We start from the raw sequence: 26,737 nt of genomic DNA on the forward strand, positions 1-26,737 counted from the left end.
CGACTCAAACATTGACAAATCACAGACTTGAACCAAGTATATGTTTTGCCTTGTACACGCACAGTTTCTGACAGCATCAAGTGGGTTGAGTAGCCACGAGTTTACATGTACTTTGTTTAGCCACGGAACGGACCGCTGTGACACGCTGTGATAAGGTCACAAAAGTTCAAAGGTTATAAATAAATAGCCATTATACGCATGCGCACAAATCACACTACCCAATCAGAGAACAGTTTACAAAATTCGAACCGGGTGTTTTAAATGTTGAAGAATTTAACGAACCACAAGCTTTCAATGCAGGGTCCAACCTCAATCACGTACATGTGAGTATCTTCACAAATATTATTTGTACGTTTTCGAATGAAGTTTTGAAACTTCAAGTTAGTGAAGGCATATTACTGCTCTCCATGAACCAATTGCACCGAGTGACTCTGTTCATTGAGTGATTACGCCGGCTTACGCGACGAGTGTCATAGTTTTTTGTTATTGTACAACTGCTCACACAGCCGCTTGAAGTGTAAGTACATGAAGGTTGCCGCATGCTGTACCGTGCGTAACAGGCAACCGTGGTATACAGGAATCCGACCGTATCGGACCATAAAACCAACATCCATTAATAGTTTAATGGACAGTACTCAATACACCGATCAATCTACCAAAATACTCAACCGAAACGTTTACATTTTTACAGCTTTTTTTACCTCCAACTCCGATTCGTGGTTTAGCATTCAGTTCTTGAGAGTTGGACAGTATACACTGTCTGTAGACTGTAGACTCAGGCTTTGGGTTGTGGGTCGGGTTGCAAAACCAGTCCAACCCACATAACCCCGGGCTAAACCTTGAGCTATTGTACTACAGGATTCATATTTGCAATACACGCATATAGGCTCTCATGAACAAAACAACGAAAAAGTGAGTACCATCGAGACTCATACAGACCCGGTGTTACCATTGGTACCGACTAAAATTTGAAAATTGTCATGATATATGGCCTCTATTAACGATGATTCACGATTGACTGCTGTTGGTGTACCAAATCAAATGTTTTTATCATGCCCACATTTTGTGTACATCCATGATCACGTGTTGCAATTGTCAGATTGATAGTCGCAATGTTATGTTGTTATTTACACTTGAAATGTATCTGCAAAATATAATTAGAACCATCACAGACCCTTTTTCTAGAGTGTCTCAGTGTCATAGACTTTCTCCTTCTGAAGATGTCGACACTTTTTACATAGTGGATGCAAATGTTTTGTGTCACATTTCACCTTTCTGTAGAATTATTTACTGGTACGTGTCTAAAATGCACTGACCTTCCACACTGGTGGAATTAGCCTAGCCCATGAGATACACCTCCATTCCTTCGTTTTATTTCATACTACACAGTACTTCATCCATACTGGAAGGTAGTTTATTGTCAGAGTTTCATAGTGAAATGAAATTGTTTAAGTATGGAGGTCGACTGGCACAACATCCAATTTCAAACCTATTCCTACTAGATTCAGAACTGTATCATGGCAAGACTAAACATACATAAAAAACTATTCTGCTTGAACAATCCATGTCTAATAACAATGAAAGATGTATTGATCAAAGTGAACATCCTTGATGGCTGATAATTTTGCTCTCGCAGAAGAGACAAAGACTCAGTTGAAACATGGAGGTACCAAAAGATGGTTGAATTCACAGTTGGCATAACTGTTCTTGATGTATGTCCATTTGGAGTCTATAGATATCACACTACACTAGATGCCTTGCCAAACCTCAGTGACAGGAAGGATGTTCCAGTAGTACTATTCTTACCGATAAGATTCCATGATTTTGCCATTGAACCCACAACTCTTGGCAAAGACTTTGTACCTCAGCAACCTTAGCATCATTGCCTGAGACTAGTCCTTCAGCCCAGTGTCATTGTTGCATGAGAGTTGCCTAACAAATCAAAATGAAGTTTTACAGTAGTCTGACTAGCCAAGGTAGCCTACTAAAAGTAGCCAAAGCATCAGTGTATGCAAAACTAATTTATGTTTATTATGTAAATCACTGAAAACATTCTCCTGATATTTACCGACTCATAGTTACCAGTATATGACAATTCTAGAAATGTGTTTGATTGCATCTGATCTGGTCATTAGAGTTGGAAATCTAACCAGCATTCCTGCAGAGTTCTAATTAGCCTACCCGTAATTCCATCTTTGGATCTAGAAGTTCATGACTCTGCCTGAATATCTAAGTTTTGTAGTTTCCCAAAATTGACAGTGCTGTGTGTAGAGGGACGGTCACATTGATAGACTGTTTCTGTCGTAAATTTGACCAAGTTTATTACTGCAAAGACATATGGAATTGTTACAATATCAACCATGAAAGAAATCAAAGAGTTTTCATGTCATCAAAGGTATGTACAAAAAAGATTTTGTGATTTTGGTGATCTCTTTCTATTGCAGCAAACAATTGAAAGTGAGAAGTTGAGCGGAAAGTATACGACAGGATTGCAAAAGGTGAAAAGCTGATGACTCAGCTGATAAGCTGACAGGCTGTAGTTATTTGTTGACAGATTCACTTGTCAGCTAACTACATTCTGGAACTAAAGTGAACCTTCTATCACGCATAGAACATGACTGTTAATACAATGCCTGGTAGGAAGTCTAGTTCTGGATCTGAACTTGTTGAGGATACAAAAACCAGCAATGTCAAAGTTGTTGTACGTGTACGACCAGAGAACTCACAAGAACTTGAGGCAAATTCCAGAACTGTGGTCAAAGTACTGGATGAAAATGTTCTCATATTTGATCCCAATGAAGAATCAGAAGCCAGTTTTTTCCACGGAAAGAGAAGAACGGGAAGAGATCTGCTGAAGCGAAAAAATAAAGATATGAGATTTGCATTTGACAGAGTATTTGATTCAAATGTATCACAACAGGAAGTTTATGAAAATACGACAAAGTCTATCATAGATGGCGTATTAAATGGATATAACTGTTCTGGTAAGTTAGTAGCAGCATTCAGAAAATAACATCATAGTTTCTATATCTTGACATCTTAATTATTTTGCATTTAATAGAAAAACTGTCATATGATCCTTTTGTATTGAAATATTATGAGTAATTGACAGTCATGTAAAGTGTCCAACTTTTGACAAATTTTATTTTATATTGTCAGTGTCACATTTATACTGGTGTGCAATGAAATGAGTGATTGGAACCAGAACATCTTTATCTTTCAATGTGAAGGATGTTTATTACAAATATGGTAATATTTAGACAGTTTGTTGCAGTCTACAGGGGCTGGTTCAAATATTTTCATATTTATTTGTCATTTCAGTGTTTGCATACGGTGCCACTGGTGCTGGTAAAACGTTTACTATGTTAGGCAGTCAAGATAGTCCGGGAGTAATCTTCAATACAATGGTGGAATTATATCGACGCATTGATGACATGAAAGAAGAAAAAACTTGTGAAGTAGCTGTGTCATACTTAGAGGTAATGTACCACTGTCACTCAATACAACTTGTACTTTATGTACTGGACAATATTTCAAAGAGTTGTCACTGTGGGGAATTGTCACTGTTGTCACTTTAGGAGTTGTTACTGCTGTCACTGTGGGGAACTGCCACTGCTGTCACAGTGGGGAGTTGTCACTGCTGTCACAGTGGTGAGTTGTCACTGTGGGGAATTGTCACTGTTGTCACTGTGGGGAGTTGTCACAGTGGGGGAGTTGTCACTGCTGTCACAGTGGGGGTGTCACTGAATGCTGACACTGGAGAGTTATCACTGGTTTCTGTGGAACAAATCATGATTAACTTATGACAGCTCTGTTGGCAATAAATATATCAAAATTTTCTTAAAATAGATTTCAAAATAGTTTCAACAGATATGTTGATTTGTGTTTTGATACTAAAGGTAATGTAGCTTTGCATAAAAAAGCATTTGAAAAATTGTGAATTGTATGAATAGAGAAGCCTAACTAGCTTTGTTTTGAACAGGTATACAATGAAAACATCCGTGATTTGCTTCTTCCTGGAAAAGTTCTTGCAGTCAGGGAGGACAATCAAAAACACGTTGTTGTAGCTGGTTTATCTCTTCATCAACCAAGCAGTGCAGAGGAATTACTTTACATGCTGGATTATGGCAACAAAAACAGAACACAACATCCAACCGATGCAAATGCCCAGTCATCAAGATCACATGCAGTCTTTCAGGTATACACTTTTGTAAATCTCTATGATTAATGCAGTCAATAATTCAGTGCATAAGGGTACCTCTCCTTTCAGAACAAGAATTATGGTTTTGTTGTGTAAGAGTTCATGAAAGAAAATTCTACATGGCAATGTTGCAGAAAAATCACTTGCTGCTCAATAAAGTATTTTGATATATGGGATTATTAAAATTACAAAGTCGGCCATTTTTCATGACTTTTGTTTGATACGAGACACAATATCTTTCAGCATGTCAAACAATATAAAGTGTCTCATATCAAACAACATTGATGGAAAATGGCTGACTTTGCCCCTTTTAGGGCTGGTGTTGTTTTAAAAACTTGCAGTCAATCATTCAAAAAATTACTCTACCTTGAGTCTTTTTGTTGATTCTATTTTACCATGTTTGTCTTTAATTTCCCATCATTGTAAGAAATTAAAGTAGTGTGCACCTCTAAAGTGAAAGTCTTAAACTTTTACTCAAACTTTCCTCCAGGACTCTTTCCACCATTCTCTTTCAAAATCAAGAATAAAAATCGGGGATCACTGTGCAAATTTTGGTACTAGAGATACAAATAACCCAAGATTTACCTATATTTAAAATTCAAAATGGCCACCATCCCTGTGTTAACTTTATGGAGAAAAATAAAAATTTTTAAATTTCGAAAAACTAAGCTGGTGAAAAGTTTTCTTTCATCAAGAGCTTTAAAATGAACCCCCACAAGTGGTAAATCAGAAATGAATTGTGAAATTTTGAGAGTCCAAATATCTGTCCCTGTGGCGCATTCTACTTATATAAGTGTGAAATGTGATGGTTTGCAGTATGTTAGAACCACTGCAAAGTAGTATTCAAATAAAGACAGTGAATTCACCTCAAAGTTGAATAATAATGCCTTTAATAGACTGAATATCAAAATGTATTGAACTTTAACCCTTTCACCCCCAGTTCCCTGTATACCAGTCCAACTTTACCATAGAAAACAATGGATTTGGGACAAATCATGATGGTGAAAGGGTTAATAAAATATTTGGTTTGCACATCAAACAATTAAATTCAGCCACAGTGAACTGATTCCTTGGACAAAGCTAGGTGGTACATGAATACAATTTCAGTAGAAACCGTCCAAGAGTTAGTGTAACAAAAATTACCAAGTATAATCATAGACAGTAAAACAGGAAAGACTGTCTATGCTGTAATGTAATCTTACATGTGTTTGTTCAGTGTTTATCTTTCTTAATTGTTACAGGTTTTTGTTAAGCAGAAAGATCGTACAGCTGGTTTGAGTGCCAATGTCAAAGTTGCTAAAATGTCATTAATAGATCTGGCTGGTTCAGAGAGAGCTACTGTGACAACCAATCGAGGCGCTCGTTTCCGTGAAGGAGCCAATATCAACAGATCTCTATTGGCTCTTGGAAACTGTATCAATGCTCTTGCAAATCCAAAGGTAAAAATTGTCCACAGTTTTTCAGATTTTGTGATGATTCAGTAAACTAACATTTTAATGTTTTTTACAGTGTTTGGCTGAAAAACTTTCATTTACATATAAAGAATTGCGCTGATCGCAAATGACATCATTGTTCTCTGTCATTAATATGCATAAATAAACATTTGTCCGCATTTTCCGCATAAACGACAGAAATAAAACCTGCAAGTGTTAGAATGGCTATTTAGCGTCACACTTATTCATATGAATTGATGACTGAGACTACAAGCTGCAACAACAGCCGCTCATACAACGACAAAATTTGTCCGAATTTCAGCATATTTGTCCAAAAGATGCGTGTGTGCAGCTATATTTAGTAACAAACCTGAAAAAGACTTGACAATTTGAATTCTGTGTGATTATTTGCAGACAAAATCATGTCACATTCCATACAGGAACAGTAAGCTAACAAGGTTATTGAAAGATTCACTGGGTGGTAATTGCAGAACTGTCATGATAGCAGCTGTAAGGTAAATTGAAATTTTGATATCAAACATTTTGATGTCCTGCTGATGCATTGATTATTATAATCAGTCTTTAAGCCATGTGAACAACACTTGAAAAGGTTAGATAAAATCATGACGTGTTCACAATCTGTTCAATCTGTTGAAAGCCGGGTTGCAAGCTGAGTTATCCATATGACCAAGATAAACAGATTATGCATGTAATCTGTAGCCATATATCTTGACGTTATGAATTGAATACTGCATTTTGTTGATAACAGGTTTACCTGTAACACCATGCAAAATAATATTTGATCCACTCCACATTGTTTTGTCATTTAACCCTTTTCCTGCCAAGTCCATATTTCACCATCAGGTCAAGATGTTTAACATTAATGAAACACAGCATATTCCATATGGTGTATTTTAACATAATACCGTACATTTGAAGGCTGTTGAAAACATAAATACTGTAAACTTGATTTTTTGGACTAAAGATGCTATAACAGACCAAGCTAAGTGGGTGAAAATACTTCATGTTTTGGCTCAATACCGCTTTGTACTGCTTGGTTGATGGGGAAGTGATACTGTCTGGCAGGAAAAGGGTTAATGATTTTGTATAGAAGTTCACCTTAACTCAATTTTCATTAGCCCATAGAGACATTCAACGTTACAGTGTTATTTCTATCAACATCTTGACCTCAAGTCAAAATTAACCTCAGATTGTTTTCAGCAAGCATTGCAGTTTTTCATGTTGATCTCATGACGGTACTCAAGTTAGTATGCACCTCGAAAGTGAAAGACTTAAACGTTTGCTCAAACTTTCTTCAAGGAATCTTTCAATCATTCTCTTTCAAAATCATGAATAAAATTAGGGGGTCACTGTGCAAATTTTGGTACTAGAGAAACAAACTACCTAAGATTTACTGATATTAGAAATTCAAAGTGGCCGCATCCCTGTTAACTCTATGGAGAAAAATAAAAAATTCCGAATTTCGAAAAACTTAGCTGGTGAAAAGTTTTCTTTCACCAAGAGCTTTAAAATGAACCCCACATGTGGTATATCAGAAGAGAATTGTAAAAGTTGAGAGTCCGAATGTCTGTCCCCGAGGTGCGTTCTACCTTAAAAATGAATCACTGGCCAGTCAATAATTTGTCATGTTTCATTAGTTAAACAAGAAATGCTTTGTTGAAGAACAGTTTGAGCTTGAATTTGGATTCACTGTCCAGATGTTACTAATTATTGACACATCTCTGAATATCAACATGGTTTTGAGACTTAATGCATGGATTACCCAGTTACATATTTTTCATGACTAGACTTAAGGATGTACGATCGGAAAAAGTAAATGTAATGTCAATTTTTTCAAATGGGGATTTGAATACCTACATATGTGAATAGTCCAAAACTGGGAAAAAAAACATGGGGTCACCGCGCTTGTTTTTTTACAAAATGACATTAAAAAATCACACGGTTTTTCACAAAATCACTAAAAATCAATAAAACAGGTCATCATTTTCATATTTATATCATGATTGCATTTTTCACGTTTACACTGTAAAAGAATAAAGAAATTATAAACCTAAGCTACTTTGAAGATTTTTCTTACATTAAAATTGAGTTAAAAAGTCATCATATTTATTTTTTAACCAAAATTGCAACAAATATGCCCCAAATTTTAGGAATGGGAGAGGGTAATTTATTAATTATTGATAGTTTCTACTAATGTCAATTTTCTCAAACTTTGCCAAATAATAGCACTTTTTGTGAATTTTCCAAAACCACATTTTGTTTAGTAGGTCACCGAGCTCGATTTTTCACAATTTTGCAAAAACTAACTAGGATTTACAGGTTCTGGCGATAAACCATGCTCTCCCGGGTTCGTCGCACGAGGGCGCTCTTCAAATGCCGCTGACCTGCCGTGGCTACCCGCAGTGGCCAGTCATGATTTAAGCCTACCTACCATTAAACTTTAATGAGAGGGAAATGACAGAACAAAGCAAAGACTTTTAGGTTCTTCTACTTTTAGAGTCTATATATTAATACAGCATACAAAAAATCACGTAATATTTATTGCCGTAACGCTTATCGGTGGGGATTAGGTTGACTTCGCTCCAGGCTAAGTAAGTTTTCACACACTACGTGGAGCCAGGAGCCGAGGCCGTGAACTTGGCGTTTCTCCAATACACGATGACAATTGTAAAGGCAAGCCCGCAACTGACACAAGTGTCAAGATTTTCGGCTAGTTCACTCAAATCGACTATGCGACGGCCATTCTTCCTTTCTCCGATAGGTCTACTTGAGACACTATCATTGGAATTATAACCACGAATAGCAAATCAGACGTCACACTTCTGATTTACGCTGTACAGGCTACGGTCATGTTGCATTTTTTTTATCTCTTTGCTGAATTCTCGTACCTTCCAGCATGTTTTGAGGGCACGCTAAACATTTTCTCGGCGCGATTTTCCTTTTCCTGCAGACGACATTTTGTACAACGCAAAAACATTCGGAACGTCACTATGCGCGCGTGGTTACTATCGATACATTTCTGCGCGGAAATCGGCGCAGTACGCTTATATTTTTCCGATCGTACATCCTTAATTGATTTTATTCTTGTTAATTACAGCCCATCAAATCTATCTTATGAAGATACGTACAACACACTAAAATATGCAAATAGAGCAAAAGACATCAGATCACTAGTAAGTCACTTTGTTCTTGTGCAATTTGTCAGTCTGTCCTGGATTCCAACAGCTTTCCAGCGTACCATAAACATGCACAAACAATACAATTGCATAGAAAGAGTAAACTGTTCAAAACAAAGTGACATAACTGTTGCCTTTAGGGGGGTTTAGTGATATTATAACAGTATAATATTATATTGAAATTCTGATGTGAAACACTAAAAGGGATTTTTTTCTCTAACTTGGAGTTTGCACATGTTCAAACTGTGCTACATTATGAATGTAGCTCTGTTATAATTTTCATATTCTGACCAATCAGATTGCTGCATTTGCACAATCAATATACATACTGCTATCATAGAATTGTTCATATAGCATGTGCTCTTTAACCCTTTTCCTGCCAAGTCCATATTTCACCACCAGGTCAAGATGGTTAAAATTAATGAAACATGACATATTCCATATGATGTATTTTAACATAATATGGAACATTTGAAAGCTGTTGAAAACATAAATATTGTAAACTTGATTTTTTTGACTAAAGATGCTATAACATACCAAGCCAAGTGGGTGAAAATACGCCATGTTTTGGCTCAATACCGCTTTTTACTTACTTCAATGGCTGATGGGGAAGTGATACTGTCTGGCAGGAAAAGGGTTAATGGCAACTGCTGCTATGCACTTTTAATTCTCATCTGTGTCTGAAGATGAAACAATAATGACATACATGTATGTACAATGATTGTAATGAGTGAAAATTTATGTTTCTATCTGCAGCTGAAGAGTAATGTGGTTAATGTGGATTTTCATGTCAGTAAATATGCACAGATTGTAAAGGAACTAAGAGCTGAGGTAAGTTTTCTGTCAGTGTTACATACTGATTCAAATCAGTGTACGGAAGCCACTAACAGCTTACAAGAAATGCAAAGAATAAGCAAAGGTGGAAATGTTGAGATGTGTACATCTGAGTTTTACAAGATTGGTTTACTTTAGTACCGTTTTAGTTGTATTAATCTATTTAAGATTGAATAAACAAAAGCAGCAAATGTATATTGTATCATCAGGTCAAGGCTGTACTGTCCAAGTGCATTATTTGCAGACAGTCTGATACATTTCAAATAGGAGATTTGATGTCAACTGGCATGACTAGAGACTATTTGCATGAAATGTCACAACAAAGTTACTTCCAATTCTAGTACCAGTATCGATTGCAATCTTTGTTTGTACTTCTGCCAACATTTGCCACTAGATGTACAGAATGTGAGACAAATCCATGTAATTGTCCTGTTGGTTCCGTGAAACTATCCAATGGGTAAAGGTAACTGCAAATGGTCAACTTATGTATTATTTGCATATGAATATAAAATGGTGTGTTTATTTTTATTGTTAAGGATGTACGAGCAGTATGCGCGCATGGACTTTGTCACTTCCCGAAGGATTACATTGAAATTTGCTGGGAAATCAATTTCTACTATTGTCATTTTCTTAAAAATTTGCACATAGCTCAGTCTAGAGAAATAAATAGTAGTGATCAAATAAAATGATATGGTCACTGCGCTAAATTTTGAGATAAACAGCATTGAATTATTTCTTCCATAGAAGATGCAGTCTTTGGTGAAAAAATGCTGACTCAGCATTTTTTCTCATAAATGGCAAAATTCATGGTCATGTATCTCACAAACGAGCACAGTGACCCCTATATTTTATTACACATTTTGATAATACTTACAAAGGGGAATCCAAAAATCGACAATTTAGAGAAATGACATTACTTTTAATTTTACCAATTGTACATCTTTAAGTATGAAGTCACCTGATCACTTTCTTTTGACTGTTGTTATTATTTTTGATATTTTCTGACTTACATTTTCTAGGTGTTTGACCTCAAGGTCAAGTTAAAGAGTTACGAGGAAGGCACCATTACAGTTAATAATCGACGTCAGAGTCTGGAATGTCGATCTCGTCAGGATGAAATTAACAGACTTCAACATACAATGCTTACTGTGTTCATAGAACGAGCAAATATTCGCAAAGAATTAATGGAGCTGGAATCATCTGATCGTGACCTTACCATGAAAATTACAAGGAAAGAAAGAAACAAAGAACGATTTAAACTCATCAAGGTCAATACACATGAACTTGGCAAGGTAAACCTTTTCAAAGTTAAAGTGAGTGGACGAGTGTTCTCCCGAGGCCGTTTAACAGGATCCGCCCCGATCCTTTATTTTTTCGCCTGATCCTTTTTTTTTTGCCCGATCCTTTATTTTTCATGCCGATCCTGTTTCATGTCCGCTGATACTCTTTAAATGTGGCTTAAGACCTATTGTTTCTCGGCGGCGATTTTGTCACTTTTATTTCAGCGAGCTTATCAAGTGTAAAACGGTTCTAATGTGGCGATAACACGACATGCCAGATGATTAAAAGGTTTATTCCATCGCTAAAATGTGTGAAATGGTTAGACTATTCTCCCTTCATGTCGATGGTTTAGATGTTTTACACACAATGAGGCAGGGTTATCGGCTGCAAAGCACCCAAAGTTGCGCTTGTCTGTGAGGAGAATAAGTGGGCCGGCCGCAGACGGATGAAACTTAAATTCAAAAAGCATGAAATGTGTTACACTGTCGATCGTACAGACAACGGCCATTATACAACGGACATGGAGTATACTCAACAAAGGCTCGATGATGTATCTCTTCCAGCGGGCAACTGGTTGAACTGCCGTTGCCACCAATGTCTCGCACTGGTAAGGATCCGAAGGTCAGGAAAAGTGATTTCGATCAGAAGTGGCTGAAATCGTACGATTGGTTGAAACAAATATAAGATGCAAAATGTGGTACTGCCGCTGTTCAGATCGTTGCGTGTCCGAGTTAGCCATTTCGAGATCTGTGTACGTCGACATGACGTTGAAGCACGTGTGTCACCTCGTCTCACGCATTCGTAACTTGCATGGATTCGTTAGATTGACTTTGAGAAACAGTTGCACTTGATAGAGTTTCAAAACCCATGACCAATTTTACAATATTCAAGGCACCATGAAATGAAATAAAAAAGAACTACATGAGCTAAAATAATCATTTCTGTGATCATCTGAATACAGCAGCTATGTACGTACGGTTAGGGTATACCTGTACACAGTGTAGCGAGGTTCAAAGGTGGCGTGTGTTCAAGTGTGCTCCACAAAATGCATGGCAGCGGACACCGCGCAGTTGTCAAAGTGTCGTATGTTTGTCGAAGTCAATGCAGTTTCAAATCTTGTTCTTGAAAATACCCGGTGTATCAATATTTTCGGGCTTCTCTTTATTATGAATTGAGTTTTAAAGTCAACATATTTCTCTGCAGGCATGCTCTGCTGACTTCGAATCGTAAGTGCAATATTCAGTCCCGTATGAACTTGTCCGTGTAACTGTTTTGCCACACGCCACGGTTTTAGCAATCTGGCTACAGACAAACAGTAACAGAGGATCACATAAAAACGTCTGATTTTGAATGTTATTCTAGAGAGAACTGGAAAACTTTGAATGAAAATATGAATGTAATATATGAAGCGCATAAAAGATTGTACTTTATCCTTTTGATGTGGGATTTTTTCTGGTGCTATGGAGTGACATGTGTATTGCATAATTAACATAAAATTAACATAGTTATTGTTATGCATTGCAAATTAGCTGATCCTGTTTCAGAAATTTCTGGGGAGAACACTGAGTGAAGGCTGTGAAGGTCCATGAGCTGCAACTCTGTGAAATTTGTTCAACCTCAAGGTACCTCCAGTTTCCTCAGATATTCATTGCATTCTGCAAATTGAACGATATAGTCATTAACTATGCCTCCATAATGTTTGCTTGTTGCAGAATATCCCTTTCCGGTCCTTTTCAGTGGGTTGCACCATGTTGTATTTGTAAAGCTTCAAATGTGTACATGCACCATTTACGCTGTTTATCATGTAGTTGTATCGAGGTGGCCATATTTGGATACGGCACCTTATTATTATTTGTCTTACTGAAACCTCCCCATGCAGTCTCACTCAGTGGATAACTATGAGTAAACATTTCTGAGTAAGAACATTTATATGAACTAATTTAATCTAAATATAAAATCATTAAAATAATGCCAAAAGTTGCAGCTCATGTGCCTTTAATAAGTACTGTAGACATAGTAGAAGTGTGATTGCCTTTTTACAGCAGTTTTTAAACTTTGTATTTCATAGCAATGCCAATGGTAAAATTTGATCATGCCATTGTGCTCTGAGCAAAATCAAAAATAGAATTGTCATGCATCTCTGAGTGCAAGGCTCAGCAGCTGATATTTCATCATAGGATAGGATAGGATAAATAATTTATATAGCGCCTAGTATCCATCAGCAATGTTCACTGGCGCTTTACACTAGGTCACAGGTAAGCTCTCTTGAAGAAATGAGTCTTAAGCAGAGATCTGAAGGTGCGAATGTCCGGGGCTGATCGAAGAGGAGCTGGCAGTTTGTTCCATAGAATTGATGAGGAATAGGAGAAGGATCTGTCACCGTATGATTTTAATCGAGTTCGTGGAACTTTAAGTGTGGTTTGTAGACTTGATCGCAGAGATCTGCTAGGGGTGTTGACTTCAATGAGTTCAGCCAGGTATGAAGGAGCGAGTCTATGTATTGATTTATATGTGAGAAGTAGGATTTTGAACTGAATTCTGTAAGACACGGGGAGCCAGTGAAGTTCCTTCAGGATTGGTGTAATGTGATCCCTTTTCCTTGTTTTTGTGATGAGACGGGCAGCCGAGTTTTGTGCTCTTTGTAGTAATCTGATGTATGAGTCCGTAAACCGTAGAGTAGTGAGTTGCTGTAGTCTAGCTTGGCAGAAAGAGTTGAATACATGAGAGTCAGACAAGTCTTTTTAGAGAGATATTTCCTGATGATCCAATACGGCGGATAAGTAGATAGATGCTCTGACAGGTCTGAATTATGTGTTTCTTGAAATCGTGGCTACTGTCAAACAGGAATCCAATATTGCGTGCTGCGTCTGCCAGTTGAATGGAACTTGATCCATTATAATATCTGATTTTGAATTTATGCACTCCAAAAGTCTGCTATCATTCTTGGAGTACACAAACAGTAAAACATGAAGCACAGTGTCACAATGAAAGCTTAATGTTTGAATGTCTTCTGAGCTATTTAAGTTCACAAAAGAATCATCGATGAACATTCTATCTTCAGGACTGGATAGTCACTAGGCCTTTGAAAGCAAACTTTTCCAAATCTGCCTTTGGTATTTGTACATTGTATTTGATCTGAACATAATTTTGAGGTCAAATAATAAATAGTCTTTTGTATAGAATGAATATTTTTAAAGGATTGTGTGAGTACATCTTAAGTTGTTAACAAACTCAGCCCTATTAGTTGCAAAACACAAATTTATCTTAACAAAATATTCCATAATGTGCGTGGCCCTGATATGGGTTTTGTGGACTGAGCTGTGATGGCAGAAGGGTCTTAGGGCCCTTATGCTGTATGACTGAGATTTGCAAAACCTGTATCAGGGCTTTATCTTATTGAATGATAAATATGTAGTGAAATTATTGAGCAAAGATTTGAAGATAGAAATACATGTGATGTCAAACATTTATTGCCAATTTTGTAAATTTTCGGAAAAGCATCCCGTCGCAAAGTGATCATCTTCGCTTGCCAAGGTCTCTTGTCCGGGCAGTGGATGCTTCTCGAAAACAGACCTTGGCCAAACGAGATGTTAGATCATTTGATTAAAAGCACCGCCACGTGATTATATGTGATCTGTGAATAGCCTATCGTGTAATCACTTAGCACATGTACTTCAGCTCTGATGGCCACTCAACGTCCATGAGTGACCTTGGAGAACACATCACGAGCATCTGATCTATTAATGCAAGAGTTTCACTGACAATCAAAAGAAAGCAGTAAACTGACTTTCAAATGACAACGATGTCACGTACGACATGAAGTGGCAAATCTTTGTGCCTAACAATCACTATGCATTACTGTACCAATCCAAACATCAGATTGAAACGATGCAAAGTGGTATCCCTACTCGCTAACATTATGCATAAACAAGTTGCCAAATTACGTTGTGTTTCCTTGTCAGCAACATACATCAACAAGAGTCTCGAAGAAGATGAGTTCATCGATCTCTTAGTTAATTGTTTACTGCTCTGCGCCAACGCGCCCCTTAGACTTGTGTATATATGCGTCAAACTCCCAAATAGCTATGCAGACGATGACATGTCATCTTCTGCATTTGATTTCACTGTGAAATGAGCAAGTCCATTTATCACAGAACAGTCGATCTTTCCATTTCATTCTCAAAATTCATACCTGATTCTTCATCTACTTCAAAACTGCTCATTTCGTGTGATTTTCGGCCGAGTTTGAAATACACATCGTCAAAACATGACAAGCGTCAATATTCCAGTGAGCAATTTCAGTCACCCCACACTGAACGTTGGGCACATCGGCGCCACTTTACCGCGCAGGTGACTGGAATGTTGGTCACACTTATGTTTTCACTTATGTTTTCACGACATGTCAAAAATCACACAATATGAACATTTTTGAAGTAGATGAAGTATCAGGTATGGATTTTTCAGCCAACAAGTAGCTGTTGGACCTACTGTTGCAGTTGCACATTGGGCAGGTGGCCGATGATAACTTGATCTTGTCTGTGTTTGTAACATGTGTGAGGTGCACTTTGATTGGTGCACAGAATTTAAAGTTGCAACCCACTTTACTCAAATGGCGTAGTGGATGCATCACGCATGAGGTAGTTAATGGGAAGTAATGGACCCGTGCGAGCAGACGATGCAAAGTGATTTACATAATGACATCATTTATTTACTTGTGGAACTTGCATAGCAACGTACATACACAACAAAGAATGAGGTGTAAATCCAGGTGTAAAAAGAATGGCGTGGTGTAAATTATTGTAAATTACATTATACTGGCAGCGAAACGTGATCATCAGCAAAAAGTACGATTGAAAGAAATACAATGCCTCTAAGTTAGTTAGCATTTCACTATAAAATGAAAGTAGTTGAAGCTGGGTGACAGGAACGACGACGGCTTAACCTATCTATCATGTGATTGCACTCTATCTGATTTGTAGGCAGTTCACCTTCAAATCTTCCAAAAACGCAGACATCATTAAATGTGTGCATATTTAACACTGGATTTAATATGAAACCCTGGGAAATATCACCCAATATCGCTAGCTTCAGCGTTGTCCATATGATTAGAATGAGGAGACCTATGTGACTCTGGTGGTGGCTTTGTTTACAAATAGAATGTTTACTGATAGCAACATGTGTAGTAATCATAATGAAGCTAGTTCTGAAATGTGCATAATGACGTGGTGTGCCTGACTACTTTTAAATCTCGCACACTGATGTTTATAGTAAAACTTTCTAAATACATAAGTAGGTCTGGAACTCGAAACATTCACCCATAATGGCACAGAGCTCGGTGTGATACATTAAAAAAAGCATGGATTTGAAGGCACTTTCTACCATAGCTTACACAGGCATGTTAATCTAGGTATATGATATTACAATTTCATCCTAATTTTCTGCCTTGACTATAGCCATACAATGCAGCATTATCCTGCTAGCAATTATCATTGTGAAATGTTGACTTAATGTCCATATAATGTTAATGATTGAATTGTCTTTCAGATGACTACAAAGCTAGACAGAGTCATTGCAGTAACAAAAAACAGACAGACAAGACTTCGTGAGACCAAGGCTAAAGTTGATCTCAGAATGGTTGAAAATCAAGAGAAAGTTGAAAGGTTACAATCTGAATTTCCATTAATTGGACAAGACAATGAAACACCTGAGGTAACTAAAGACAACATTTGTTAAAGCTGCACTTTTCAATCCCAGGTTCTCGCATTAGTGGAGTTCTCCTCCCAGTCAAACACTTGGCCAGTACAATGTTTGATTTCTATATAATTGATTACACAAACTGATCTCAACCTTATGTCACCTTTTGCTAATACTGCAAACAAAGTTTATACAAGCGTTTGATTGACGGTCGGTTCAAACCACCAACGGTCATTGATTCCCCACCACAAATGCTCGAATTTTCTAAAACGTTGTCTTCCAGTCACGTTAGACTTTGAATATAACCACAGAGTTTGATCGGCAGCAACTTCGCGCTGACCGCTTGGCAGTCTGTCTGTGTTTTTGCGGCTGGGAAAAACTAAAAAGTGGCATTTTTTGGAGCGCGTGCCCATGTGTTGCCTGTTTAGTGTCCACTTACACAATGAACACTGCCATAGCTTCGCATCCTTTTCAAGGGAGGCTCCGCCTTAAAGCCCCTGTAGCTGTAACTCTTGAAATCTGTCGACCTGAAAAAAAGCTTTCTTTATTTTCTCTCGTTTTCTTTAAATTCTACATATTTAAAGGATGTAGTCTTTTACTACTGAAAAATTGGACAAGTAAATGTAAATTTTAACCATTATTTTAATTTCCTGCCAGTTTTAAAAATTGGTATTATTACATAGAAAACATAGCACATGGTGTCCCAGTGGAAAACATTCAGCACTATGTATTATATTGGACTACTCTGTTGTTTCTGTGAAGATTCCAATGCATATATGCACTGTGTACTGTGTTTTTGCTTTATTTGCATGAGGGCGCCATTTTATGTTTGGGCAAACATTTATTATTTATCTTGCTCAAAATTGCACATGTAGTCAAAGTGGACAGTTTATTCAACCTGTATAAACACCCCTCAATGAGCACATTCCCATGAACTTGTTTTAGTTTGAAAGTAAAATCACAGAAATAATGTGATAAAGATACAGCTATCGGGCCTTTAATAAAAAATTGTGTTCTTCTATCGTTGATTAGTGTTTGTCAAGCATTAAAAAATGATAAAAAATGTCAGTTAATTTGATTATTTGTTGTTATTACCATTTGTGCTGAAATATTTTATGTAACAGTTTTTTGGCTTTGATTTTTTTGTTGCGTAGATTTTGGCAACGACACTGAGGATGAGACACCTTGAAGTTGAAATCAAAGATTTGAGACGACAAGTAAAACATTTACAGAAACATGCAAGAGTGCAAGAAAATGACATGCAATCATCTGAGAGGTGAGTGATTTTAATCTGTACACTCCCCATTCACTGTAATAAACAGGTCTACATGTACTGGTAATGTCTAGCTATTTCTCTTATTGTATGTTTCTTTCTGCAGTGTCTATAGCTATATCTCTCATTGTATGTTTTCTCTCTGCAGTGTCTAGCTATATCTCTCATTGTATGTTTTCTCTCTGCAGTGTCTAGCTATATCTCTCATTGTATATTTTCTTTCTGCAGTGTCTATAGCTATATCTCTCATTGTATATTTTCTTTCTGCAGTGTCTATAGCTATATCTCTCATTGTATGTTTTCTCTCTGCAGTGTCTAGCTATATCTCTCATTGTATGTTTTCTCTCTGCAGTGTCTAGCTATATCTCTCATTGTATGTTTTCTCTCTGCAGTGTCTAGCTATATCTCTCATTGTATGTTTTCTCTCTGCAGTGTCTAGCTATATCTCTCATTGTATGTTTTCTCTCTGCAGTGTCTAGCTATATCTCTCATTGTATGTTTTCTCTCTGCAGTGTCTAGCTATATCTCTCATTGTATGTTTTCTCTCTGCAGTGTCTAGCTATATCTCTCATTGTATGTTTTCTCTCTGCAGTGTCTAGCTATATCTCTCATTGTATGTTTTCTCTCTGCAGTGTCTAGCTATATCTCTCATTGTATGTTTTCTCTCTGCAATGTCTATAGCTATATCTCTCATTGTATGTTTTCTCTCTGCAGTGTCTATAGCTATATCTCTCATTTTATATTTTCTCTCTGCAGTGTCTAGCGATATCTCTCATTGTATATTTCTTTTCTGCAGTGTCTATAGCTATATCTCTCATTGTATATTTTCTTTCTGCAGTGTCTGTCTATAGCTATATCTCTCATTGTATGTTTTCTCTCTGCAGTGTCTAGCTATATCTCTCATTGTATGTTTTCTCTCTGCAGTGTCTATAGCTATGTCTCTCATTGTATGTTTTCTCTCTGCAGTGTCTAGCTATGTCTCTCATTGTATGTTTCTTTCTGCAGTGTCTATAGCTATATCTCTCATTGTATATTTTCTTTCTGCAGTGTCTGTCTATAGCTATATCTCTCATTGTATGTTTTCTCTCTGCAGTGTCTAGCTATATCTCTCATTGTATGTTTTCTCTCTGCAGTGTCTATAGCTATGTCTCTCATTGTATGTTTTCTCTCTGCAGTGTCTAGCTATATCTCTCATTGTATGTTTTCTTTCTGCAGTGTCTAGCTATATCTCTCATTGTATGTTTTCTTTCTTCAGTGTCTAGCTATATCTCTCATTGTATGTTTTCTTTCTTCAGTGTCTAGCTATATCTCTCATTGTATGTTTTCTCTGTGGTAAACAGAACTCACATGCAAATGCAGACCAATCATGGCCATTAACCCTTTTCCTACCAGACAGTATCACTTCCCCATCAACCAAGTAAGTAAAAAACGGTATTGAGCCAAAACATGACGTATTTTCACCCACTTGGCTTGGTCTGTTATAGCATCTTTAGTCCAAAAACAAAAATCAAGTTTACAGTATTTATGTTTTCAACAGCTTTCAAATGTACAGTATTATATTAAAACACACCATATAGAATATGTTGTTTCATTAATTTTAACCATCTTAAACCTGATAGTGAAATATGGACTTGGCAGGAAAAGGGTTAATGGTTTATATTACATTACTTCAGTGTTCATCGATGATAAACATATTGTATGTGATGAAATGAATGTCACATAAAGTTCTATTTTTATGAAAATTGCAGGTTGATCCAGAGTTTGCTGATCCTTGTAAGAAAACAACATTTTATTTTGAAAGGATCAGATTTAGCAACTAGTGACATCACAGAGGAATTTGAAGTCATTCAAAAAAGTGTAGATGGTGATAAGGAAGTAGCATGGGCTGACGAGACAGCTGTGTCATCTGCTGAAGAGATGAAATCTGTCTTAGATTTCCCAGTACTTAGTTGTGTACCAGCAACACCAAGTGGTAAGACTACTACTATTTTACTCATTGTATCAATGACATGTATTTCTCTAAGTTATTTCATGAGTCTTTCCTGGACATTGTGCCATACAGTGAAATTCACATCTTACCTTTATCACCAAAATTATATTTAAGCAATAATGCACCCCCTCCAGCCCCTCCAAATTACCAGCACTTTCACGGTTCATTTTGAATTGAAAAACGATGTATTTTCGAAGGAATGAAAAGTAAATGCATCCCTACCGTCTATATCAAACTTGAAACATCACCTTTAAATATCATGCCATTCAAAAAGTAGACACGGTGAAATGCCAGAGATGAAGAAAACATCGACATCAGTATGATCAGCGAGCTGCATGCCATGGTATCAGCTGATCAATACGATCATTATTATGTCCCTTGTAGTACAGCATTCATTGCAAACGATATCAACAGAGTTCAACATTGTTATTCAAATGTTTATATTTCAATTATAATTGTGTCTATAAATTTAATTTTCGATGACTCCTTGAGAAGAGCTATTTATTTTTTTATTTCGGCGAACGACAGAACTTGACGTAAACGGGTGCTTGAAAGGTACAGTTGACAAACATACTGTACCGTCGCGATATCGAGAACAAGGCAAGGTAAAATCACAGACATGGAGGAAAAAACGATGAATGAAACTTGTCTCCGATTACAGTCAGTGCATCAGAATTAGGTGGCCGAGATGTTAGATCAACGGAGAGTCCACGGTCGTCATGATTGTTGGTAGTAGCTGAACTTGGACCGAGACTTTGAATGGCTCCGTAGTAATTTCCATAGACACTTCCGGTCAAGGTTGATGACAGCGAGCTGCCGTTGTTGGCCCGTTTACGGCTGGTTTCAGTAGCCTTTCACGCTTGCATCGTTTACATGGCCACTGACATACATAATATGCCATGTGTCAAACCCAGTATCGTCTAGGATTTGCAAACGTACTGAGTTCTGTTTCACCTATACAGCAACGAAGCGAACCATGTTGTAAACAAACGTAGTAGTACAACCAGCGTATCGGACGGGGACTGCATGCTGAGCGCCAGCCAGACAGACGGCAAGTGCGTGCGTGAGGACTCAAAAAATGTAATAAATCGTACAGTAAGACATTATTATCAATATTGTGAACCATTGTCAAGATTTATAGTTTTATGTATTACATGGTTTATCCGATATTTCCCCTCCTTTTAAATGCGCAGTCCTTTTTTCGTTTTCAAAAAAAAACTTGCTCGCTGTGGGGCCGCAATGCTGAATAATGGAATACATTATCAGTAATAATGTATGGATATGACGTCACAAAATTCACTGGTATTGACAAAGCTATAATATAATAATTATTATAATTATTATATTAATTATATTATTTTCTCCCGCCAAAATTTTTAGCGCAAAATTTTACCAGCTTTTATGAATTTTTCTGTAATTTTTTGATAATTTCTGACCAAACAGACATCACGTTTCATTTGCTGCAGTTTTTTCTCAAAATTCTGGCAAAAATCTGAGAAAAATTGACTGGGGTTTATTTTATAAAGGGGACAAAAATAGACTTTGGCGCTCAAAGGGTTAATCAAACAGTAAATCACCTTGTGTGTCAAAATTGCATGTTCACTCTTTTAATTTACCAACTATTATTGCATTGAACCATTTTCAAATGAAGATGTTTCATTTATTTGAATGGATTCAGGGCTCGAAATTAATTTCAAATGTGGACCACCTAACAAATATTTTGGTGGTCCAAATTAACCCTTTTCCTGCCGAGCGCCCCTGTCCGTTATCCTGCCAAGTCAGTAGAAAACGCCCCATAATATGTGCCTGCAAAAGATTGGCTCTCCTGCATGTTATTCTGCCAGGCATTTTGGCAAAAATCACCCATTTTCAGGGTTGTTTTAGCCGTACTTATACATGTTAGACTTCGATAATTTCTACATGCCCGTAGACAGGGGAAGGAGCTCAAGGGTTACTGCAGAAAAAAATTGAGGTCACCGGCTTTGTTTGCCCCTGGGAGTGCGTCATTTTATTGCCGTTTCATGTTTATTTTCGGAAATAAACTCCTTCAGTATTACGCACGTCCGCTAGGCACAAACATCACCTCACTCGTCTGTTAGTCAGAGACCCTGAGGGTCGTGCTAGGGGTGCAGCAGCACCGGCAAACCTGTCCTGTTTCCCCAGGGTAGGGTCAATTGAATACGTACCTTCAACGACTTGGCAGTGTAGCACAAAAACTACGTTTTTGCCGTTGTATTAACGACATGGCTGAGCCATTGAAGCACAGCTCCACGTAGTTTAGCCAGCTCAGTTGGGAGTTGGTTTACGAGTGTTACTGTTCATTACTGACTTAATCGAGTGGTCCTCAGTCAGGTACGGGTTTGTACCGACATGGCTTGGGCTGCAGCTAACCAGTGATAACCAGTCACTACACCCAAGTCTTCAGTTCACTTTTGCGATGCACGGGTGCAACGCAATATGCTTCCATTGTTCTAGCCATCGACGTGTCCACATGCCTGGCAGCCATATTGTACTGCTAGCTGGTTTGCATAACAAAAGCAGTCCCTGCTAAATGCAGGCGGTATCGCCGTAGCATATTGACCTTATGTCACCTTTTGAATTCTCTGTACACAAACAGCGTACGTAGTTACCAATGCGTCGGCAAGAGGATACGTTTGCCAGCAAACCAGAGCCAATACTTCGGACGATGGAATAAATAAAAAATCCAAAGCTACGTCCATTGAATGGCACGGCCAAGGCGGTGAAGGACGTTGCCTGGCTTGAACTTGCAGAGCTGAAGCCCAGCTTAGTACGTCGGACACCAGTTTGTAATGGTATTTCCGAGTCGTTCATATCTGTTCCATCGGAGGAACAAGTCGAGCCGTCCCGTCAAAAATACGTTCTCATTTTCAGTCACGCACAACTGAATAAGTGACTTTCGTCTCGCACCATCGGCATATCTGCCAAGTCGTTTGCAAGAGGTGGCCTTCTAGATTAGCATTGCCGAGTTGGTCAAGTTCGGCAGCAATCTCTATAGTGCCAGGCAGCCAAGTACGTCCAACTCCGCCAGAAAACGTCACCATGCTATCCTGCCAAGTCCGCTAAAAAGCGGTAAAAAAAAACCAGCCCCCCTCGGGTGTGGGGGACTGGCGGACAGGTTTCTGCACCTTTCCTGTCTCACCTTTCCCTGTCTATCGACTCCCTGCGAACCCATTTCGAGGGAAAAGGCGTTCCTTGTCAGAAAACCTGTCCTCGGATGACCCCTAAACGCACAGGGGATAGCAAAACGTAGTGCCGTCGACTTGGCAGGAAAGGGGGTACCCAAAAAGGGCCCGATTTCCACCGGGTTGGGAGAAAGTACAAATAACGGTCACCAGTGCTTAGATTCTGGCTACACCGAATTTCAAGCGGATTTTCACCGACTTGGCAGGAAAAGGGTTAAAAATGTAGTGGTCGGTAATATAACAATTGTTTAAGATGGCGTGATAGGTTTGTGACGACATACATTCAAACGACAACTTCTTGCCCAAACTACATGTATTTGTTCCTTTGAAATTGAAATTCACAATATTATTTTTTCTGTAATTTATTATCTACTATAGAGAGTCAAAATAATTCCACTCATAAAAACCAATAGCAACCAGTATCAGAAACCCGATTTGAACACTGCCTGAACATGAATGGACCTAGCAGCGTTTCCGTTACAATTTCAAAACTTGCGTACGATTTTACGCAACTGAGTTTTTATTTGCGTAAAATGTATTCAAAATGCGCACGGTAGGAATCAGTATCTAAAGTGAGCTGGGCAGTCATTTCTGTAGAACTTGGGGGTTTCCTGTAATGCGCATGCTCTATTAACAAAAAACAACAACCTGGGGGCTTCAAGGTGTAGCTGAACGTTTGCCATGCCGTGATGCATGTCCCGTATATGATCGTTGAGCAGCCCAATGAGTTCATGTTCAAAGAAAATACCTTCTGACTACGAAGTAGTGTTTTCAAAGGGCCAACAAAAAGCAGATACTGTTCAAGTCCAGCGGGACCTCTCAAGAATGCAACCCAACAGAGTCTAAATAGTCACCCGTAAACCACTTTCCAAATAACATGGACGTAATGACCATTACTGTGGTTTTACGACTAATCCGGACACCAAACTGGCTAATTACCCAGCAACTTCGCTGATGATATTGAAACTTTGATCAGTAATTAACAAAGCACTTTGGTAATTCACCTCAAACTTGATACTTGATCTGGATGCAGTAACTCCATGGGTGGCAAAGTGTAAACACAGACGGCTGAGACGCCGACATCTCAGTGCCTACAGCGATAGCATAAACCAATTTGAGAAATGAGTTCGCACTCAAAGTTTTCAACAGTGTACCCATACAGAAAATTGCTGAACAAAGTGATGAAAATGGCACAGGACAAATACAACTTGCAACTGCACCAAAAAAGATTTCTGTAACTTCAATGGACATCATGTCTGATCAAACAGTCCTACTTAAATACCTTTTCCGCTCAATTCATGCTGATTTAGGCACAATTATTGAACACCACTCAAATTTCAATCACTTTCCTAAATCGACTTACACCTGAAGAAATTGTAAAGGAAGCTAGAATACAGAAAAGATTTTCAATCTCTCTATCTCCATGAACTGGCATTCCTCGATCACATTTATGCTGATAGACAACCATTGCCAAAAGGCAGCAAAACTCAGCAACGATTCCGAGCTAAACTAACACAGTATTTCATATCCCTGCATCAAATGAAATTGAAAATACCATCCCATCAGTGACATTTGGTAAAATTTTCACATGAATCATATCTTGAAATAAAAAAAAAGTGAAACAAAGATGTCTTGTACTTTGCCGATCAACAGCACAGTGTGAACTGTGAAGTGGCATCTGCATTGCCTGCAACTCAGTGTACTCCGTATCAAATGGTCTGCATCTTATAAAAACAACAACTGGCAGTGAAAGTTGTACTAGTCACCGGTAAAACTCTTCACAGATGAAAGGATAATTGCTTCAAATGAATGAAACTGCAGGTTTTAGAGGAGGAAAACCAATGGTGGATGCGTGGAGTGGGACTATTCTATTTAGGTGACGGAGACGGAGGGTCATAGGATTATAAATAAACTGGATAATGTAGGATTTTCCTCACAATGCTGTAACAGGAATTCCAATGTCAGCTTGTTCAACGTTACTGATAGTTTTTCTGCTCTGAAAAGTAATTAAACAAACTCTAACGACCCATTATACTCTCCTAACCTCTCCGTAGTTGAGTTTTACATGTAGCACAGATGAACAGCACACATGATAGATAATGAACGCGTTTGGTCGATTATGCGTTATAACACGAGGGGGCGTAGCCCCCGAGTGTTATAACGCATAATCGACCAAACGAGTTCATTATCTCACTTATCACACGGCCTTGACAATAGACAGTCGAATTTTATTCTAATTTCCTTGGCAGGGGATGAAACTGACAATAGACAGCCGAATTTTATTCTAATTTTCTTGCCAGGTGATAACCTTGAACTGTATATATTTCGGTTTTTGTCTACAAGCATTCAGTTGTACAAATAAACACTGAATACGTGACGCTGAAATCCGTACGTAGTCATGGACGACGTAACGTCTTTTGATCTTGGTTTTCAGTGGGATGAAGTTTCACTGACGCAACTGGATGCGATACCAACTCAGGAGTTATGTCATGTGAGTGGACAGATCAATGAAAAACGATTTTCGACTCCCTTGACGGAATCGCAATTTAAGCAAACTCTGAATGAAAGAATACCGCTGCGAACCAGGCACGCCAACAGTTGGGCAGTATCACTCTATAATGAATGGGCCATGTGGAGGAAAATTCAACCTCATACTGTCACAGACCAGAATTGGCCGATACCTGCTTTGGAAATTGGCTCCTTGAAATCCCTCGATTACTGGTTCGCAAGATTTATCTACGAAATCAAACGAAAGGATGGTAAACCATATCCCCCCAATACATTGACAAACATAGCTGCAGGATTGCAACGCTATTTAGTCGACGTCTGTGATCGTAGAAACGTGGATTTGTTTAAAAAGGACGATGGACCTTCAAAACATTTCAACATGCACTCGAAAAACGTAAAAAAGAGCTTATCGCTGAGGGTGTAGGCATCGCCGTGAAAAAGGCAGATCCTGTGACCGAGAAGGATGAGGAGAGATTGTGGGAACGCGGTGTGTTCAATTCTGACACAGCAAGAGGTTTGTCATACATAGTTTACTTTTATAACTGTAAAATGTTCGGACTAAGAGCTATGGATGAACATACCAACCTCGAGGCCAACCAGTTTCACACAGGATTTGATGAAAACGGGCGAAATTTCTACAGTATGAAGGACGCCTGTCTAAGACTTGCACTGGAGACTTGTTACAAAACATATCCAATGCTCTGCAGCCCCCCAAACCTAAACAAGAAAAAGTGTGTTCGGAAACAGAAAACAAGAAACCTGAAGACAAGCCTTCAACTCATGATCGAGTCTTACACATTGTTGTTCCTGACGGAATTGACTCTGTCTGCTTAGAGCGATCTGGAAAGAAAATGACAATTACATTTGATTTCTAAAGACTTACATTTGTGCTCTGTAAATTGCAAGTTTGTGTTGGAAGAAAATTGAACTAGTTTTGCAAGTGTGCGTTGGAATAAAATTGACCTTGTTCATTGCTGAAAACTGTGTTATCTTTGCATACCATCTTGTCAGGTGGTTTGTTCATGTCGACCAATCAGAGACAAAGAATCGTGCCGTGGATTATGGCCATAATGCACTAGTGAAGAGTGGGTTATGGCTTATAATCCACGGCAATACTGGTCTC

The 26,737-nt window shown here is 38.2% G+C and overlaps 1 protein-coding gene across 1 annotated transcript in view; it reads left to right on the plus strand.

Annotated features, from left to right (window-relative positions):
• Positions 1-219: 219 nt before the first annotated feature.
• LOC139151260 (kinesin-like protein KIF18A) overlaps positions 220-26,737 on the plus strand; it is a 51,100-nt gene continuing 24,582 nt past the window's right edge. The window contains exons 1-12 of the mRNA XM_070724329.1: positions 220-323; positions 2,445-2,984; positions 3,322-3,479; positions 3,983-4,198; positions 5,443-5,640; positions 6,049-6,149; positions 8,753-8,828; positions 9,588-9,662; positions 10,685-10,957; positions 16,491-16,655; positions 17,795-17,916; positions 19,662-19,885. Coding sequence (XP_070580430.1) covers positions 2,615-2,984; positions 3,322-3,479; positions 3,983-4,198; positions 5,443-5,640; positions 6,049-6,149; positions 8,753-8,828; positions 9,588-9,662; positions 10,685-10,957; positions 16,491-16,655; positions 17,795-17,916; positions 19,662-19,885 — 1,978 coding nt within the window. The 5' untranslated portion in view covers positions 220-323; positions 2,445-2,614. The remainder of the gene's footprint in view (positions 324-2,444; positions 2,985-3,321; positions 3,480-3,982; positions 4,199-5,442; positions 5,641-6,048; positions 6,150-8,752; positions 8,829-9,587; positions 9,663-10,684; positions 10,958-16,490; positions 16,656-17,794; positions 17,917-19,661; positions 19,886-26,737) is intronic.

The sequence above is a fragment of the Ptychodera flava genome, chromosome 1 (assembly GCF_041260155.1).
Source record: "Ptychodera flava strain L36383 chromosome 1, AS_Pfla_20210202, whole genome shotgun sequence".
Taxonomy (NCBI): domain Eukaryota; kingdom Metazoa; phylum Hemichordata; class Enteropneusta; family Ptychoderidae; genus Ptychodera; species Ptychodera flava.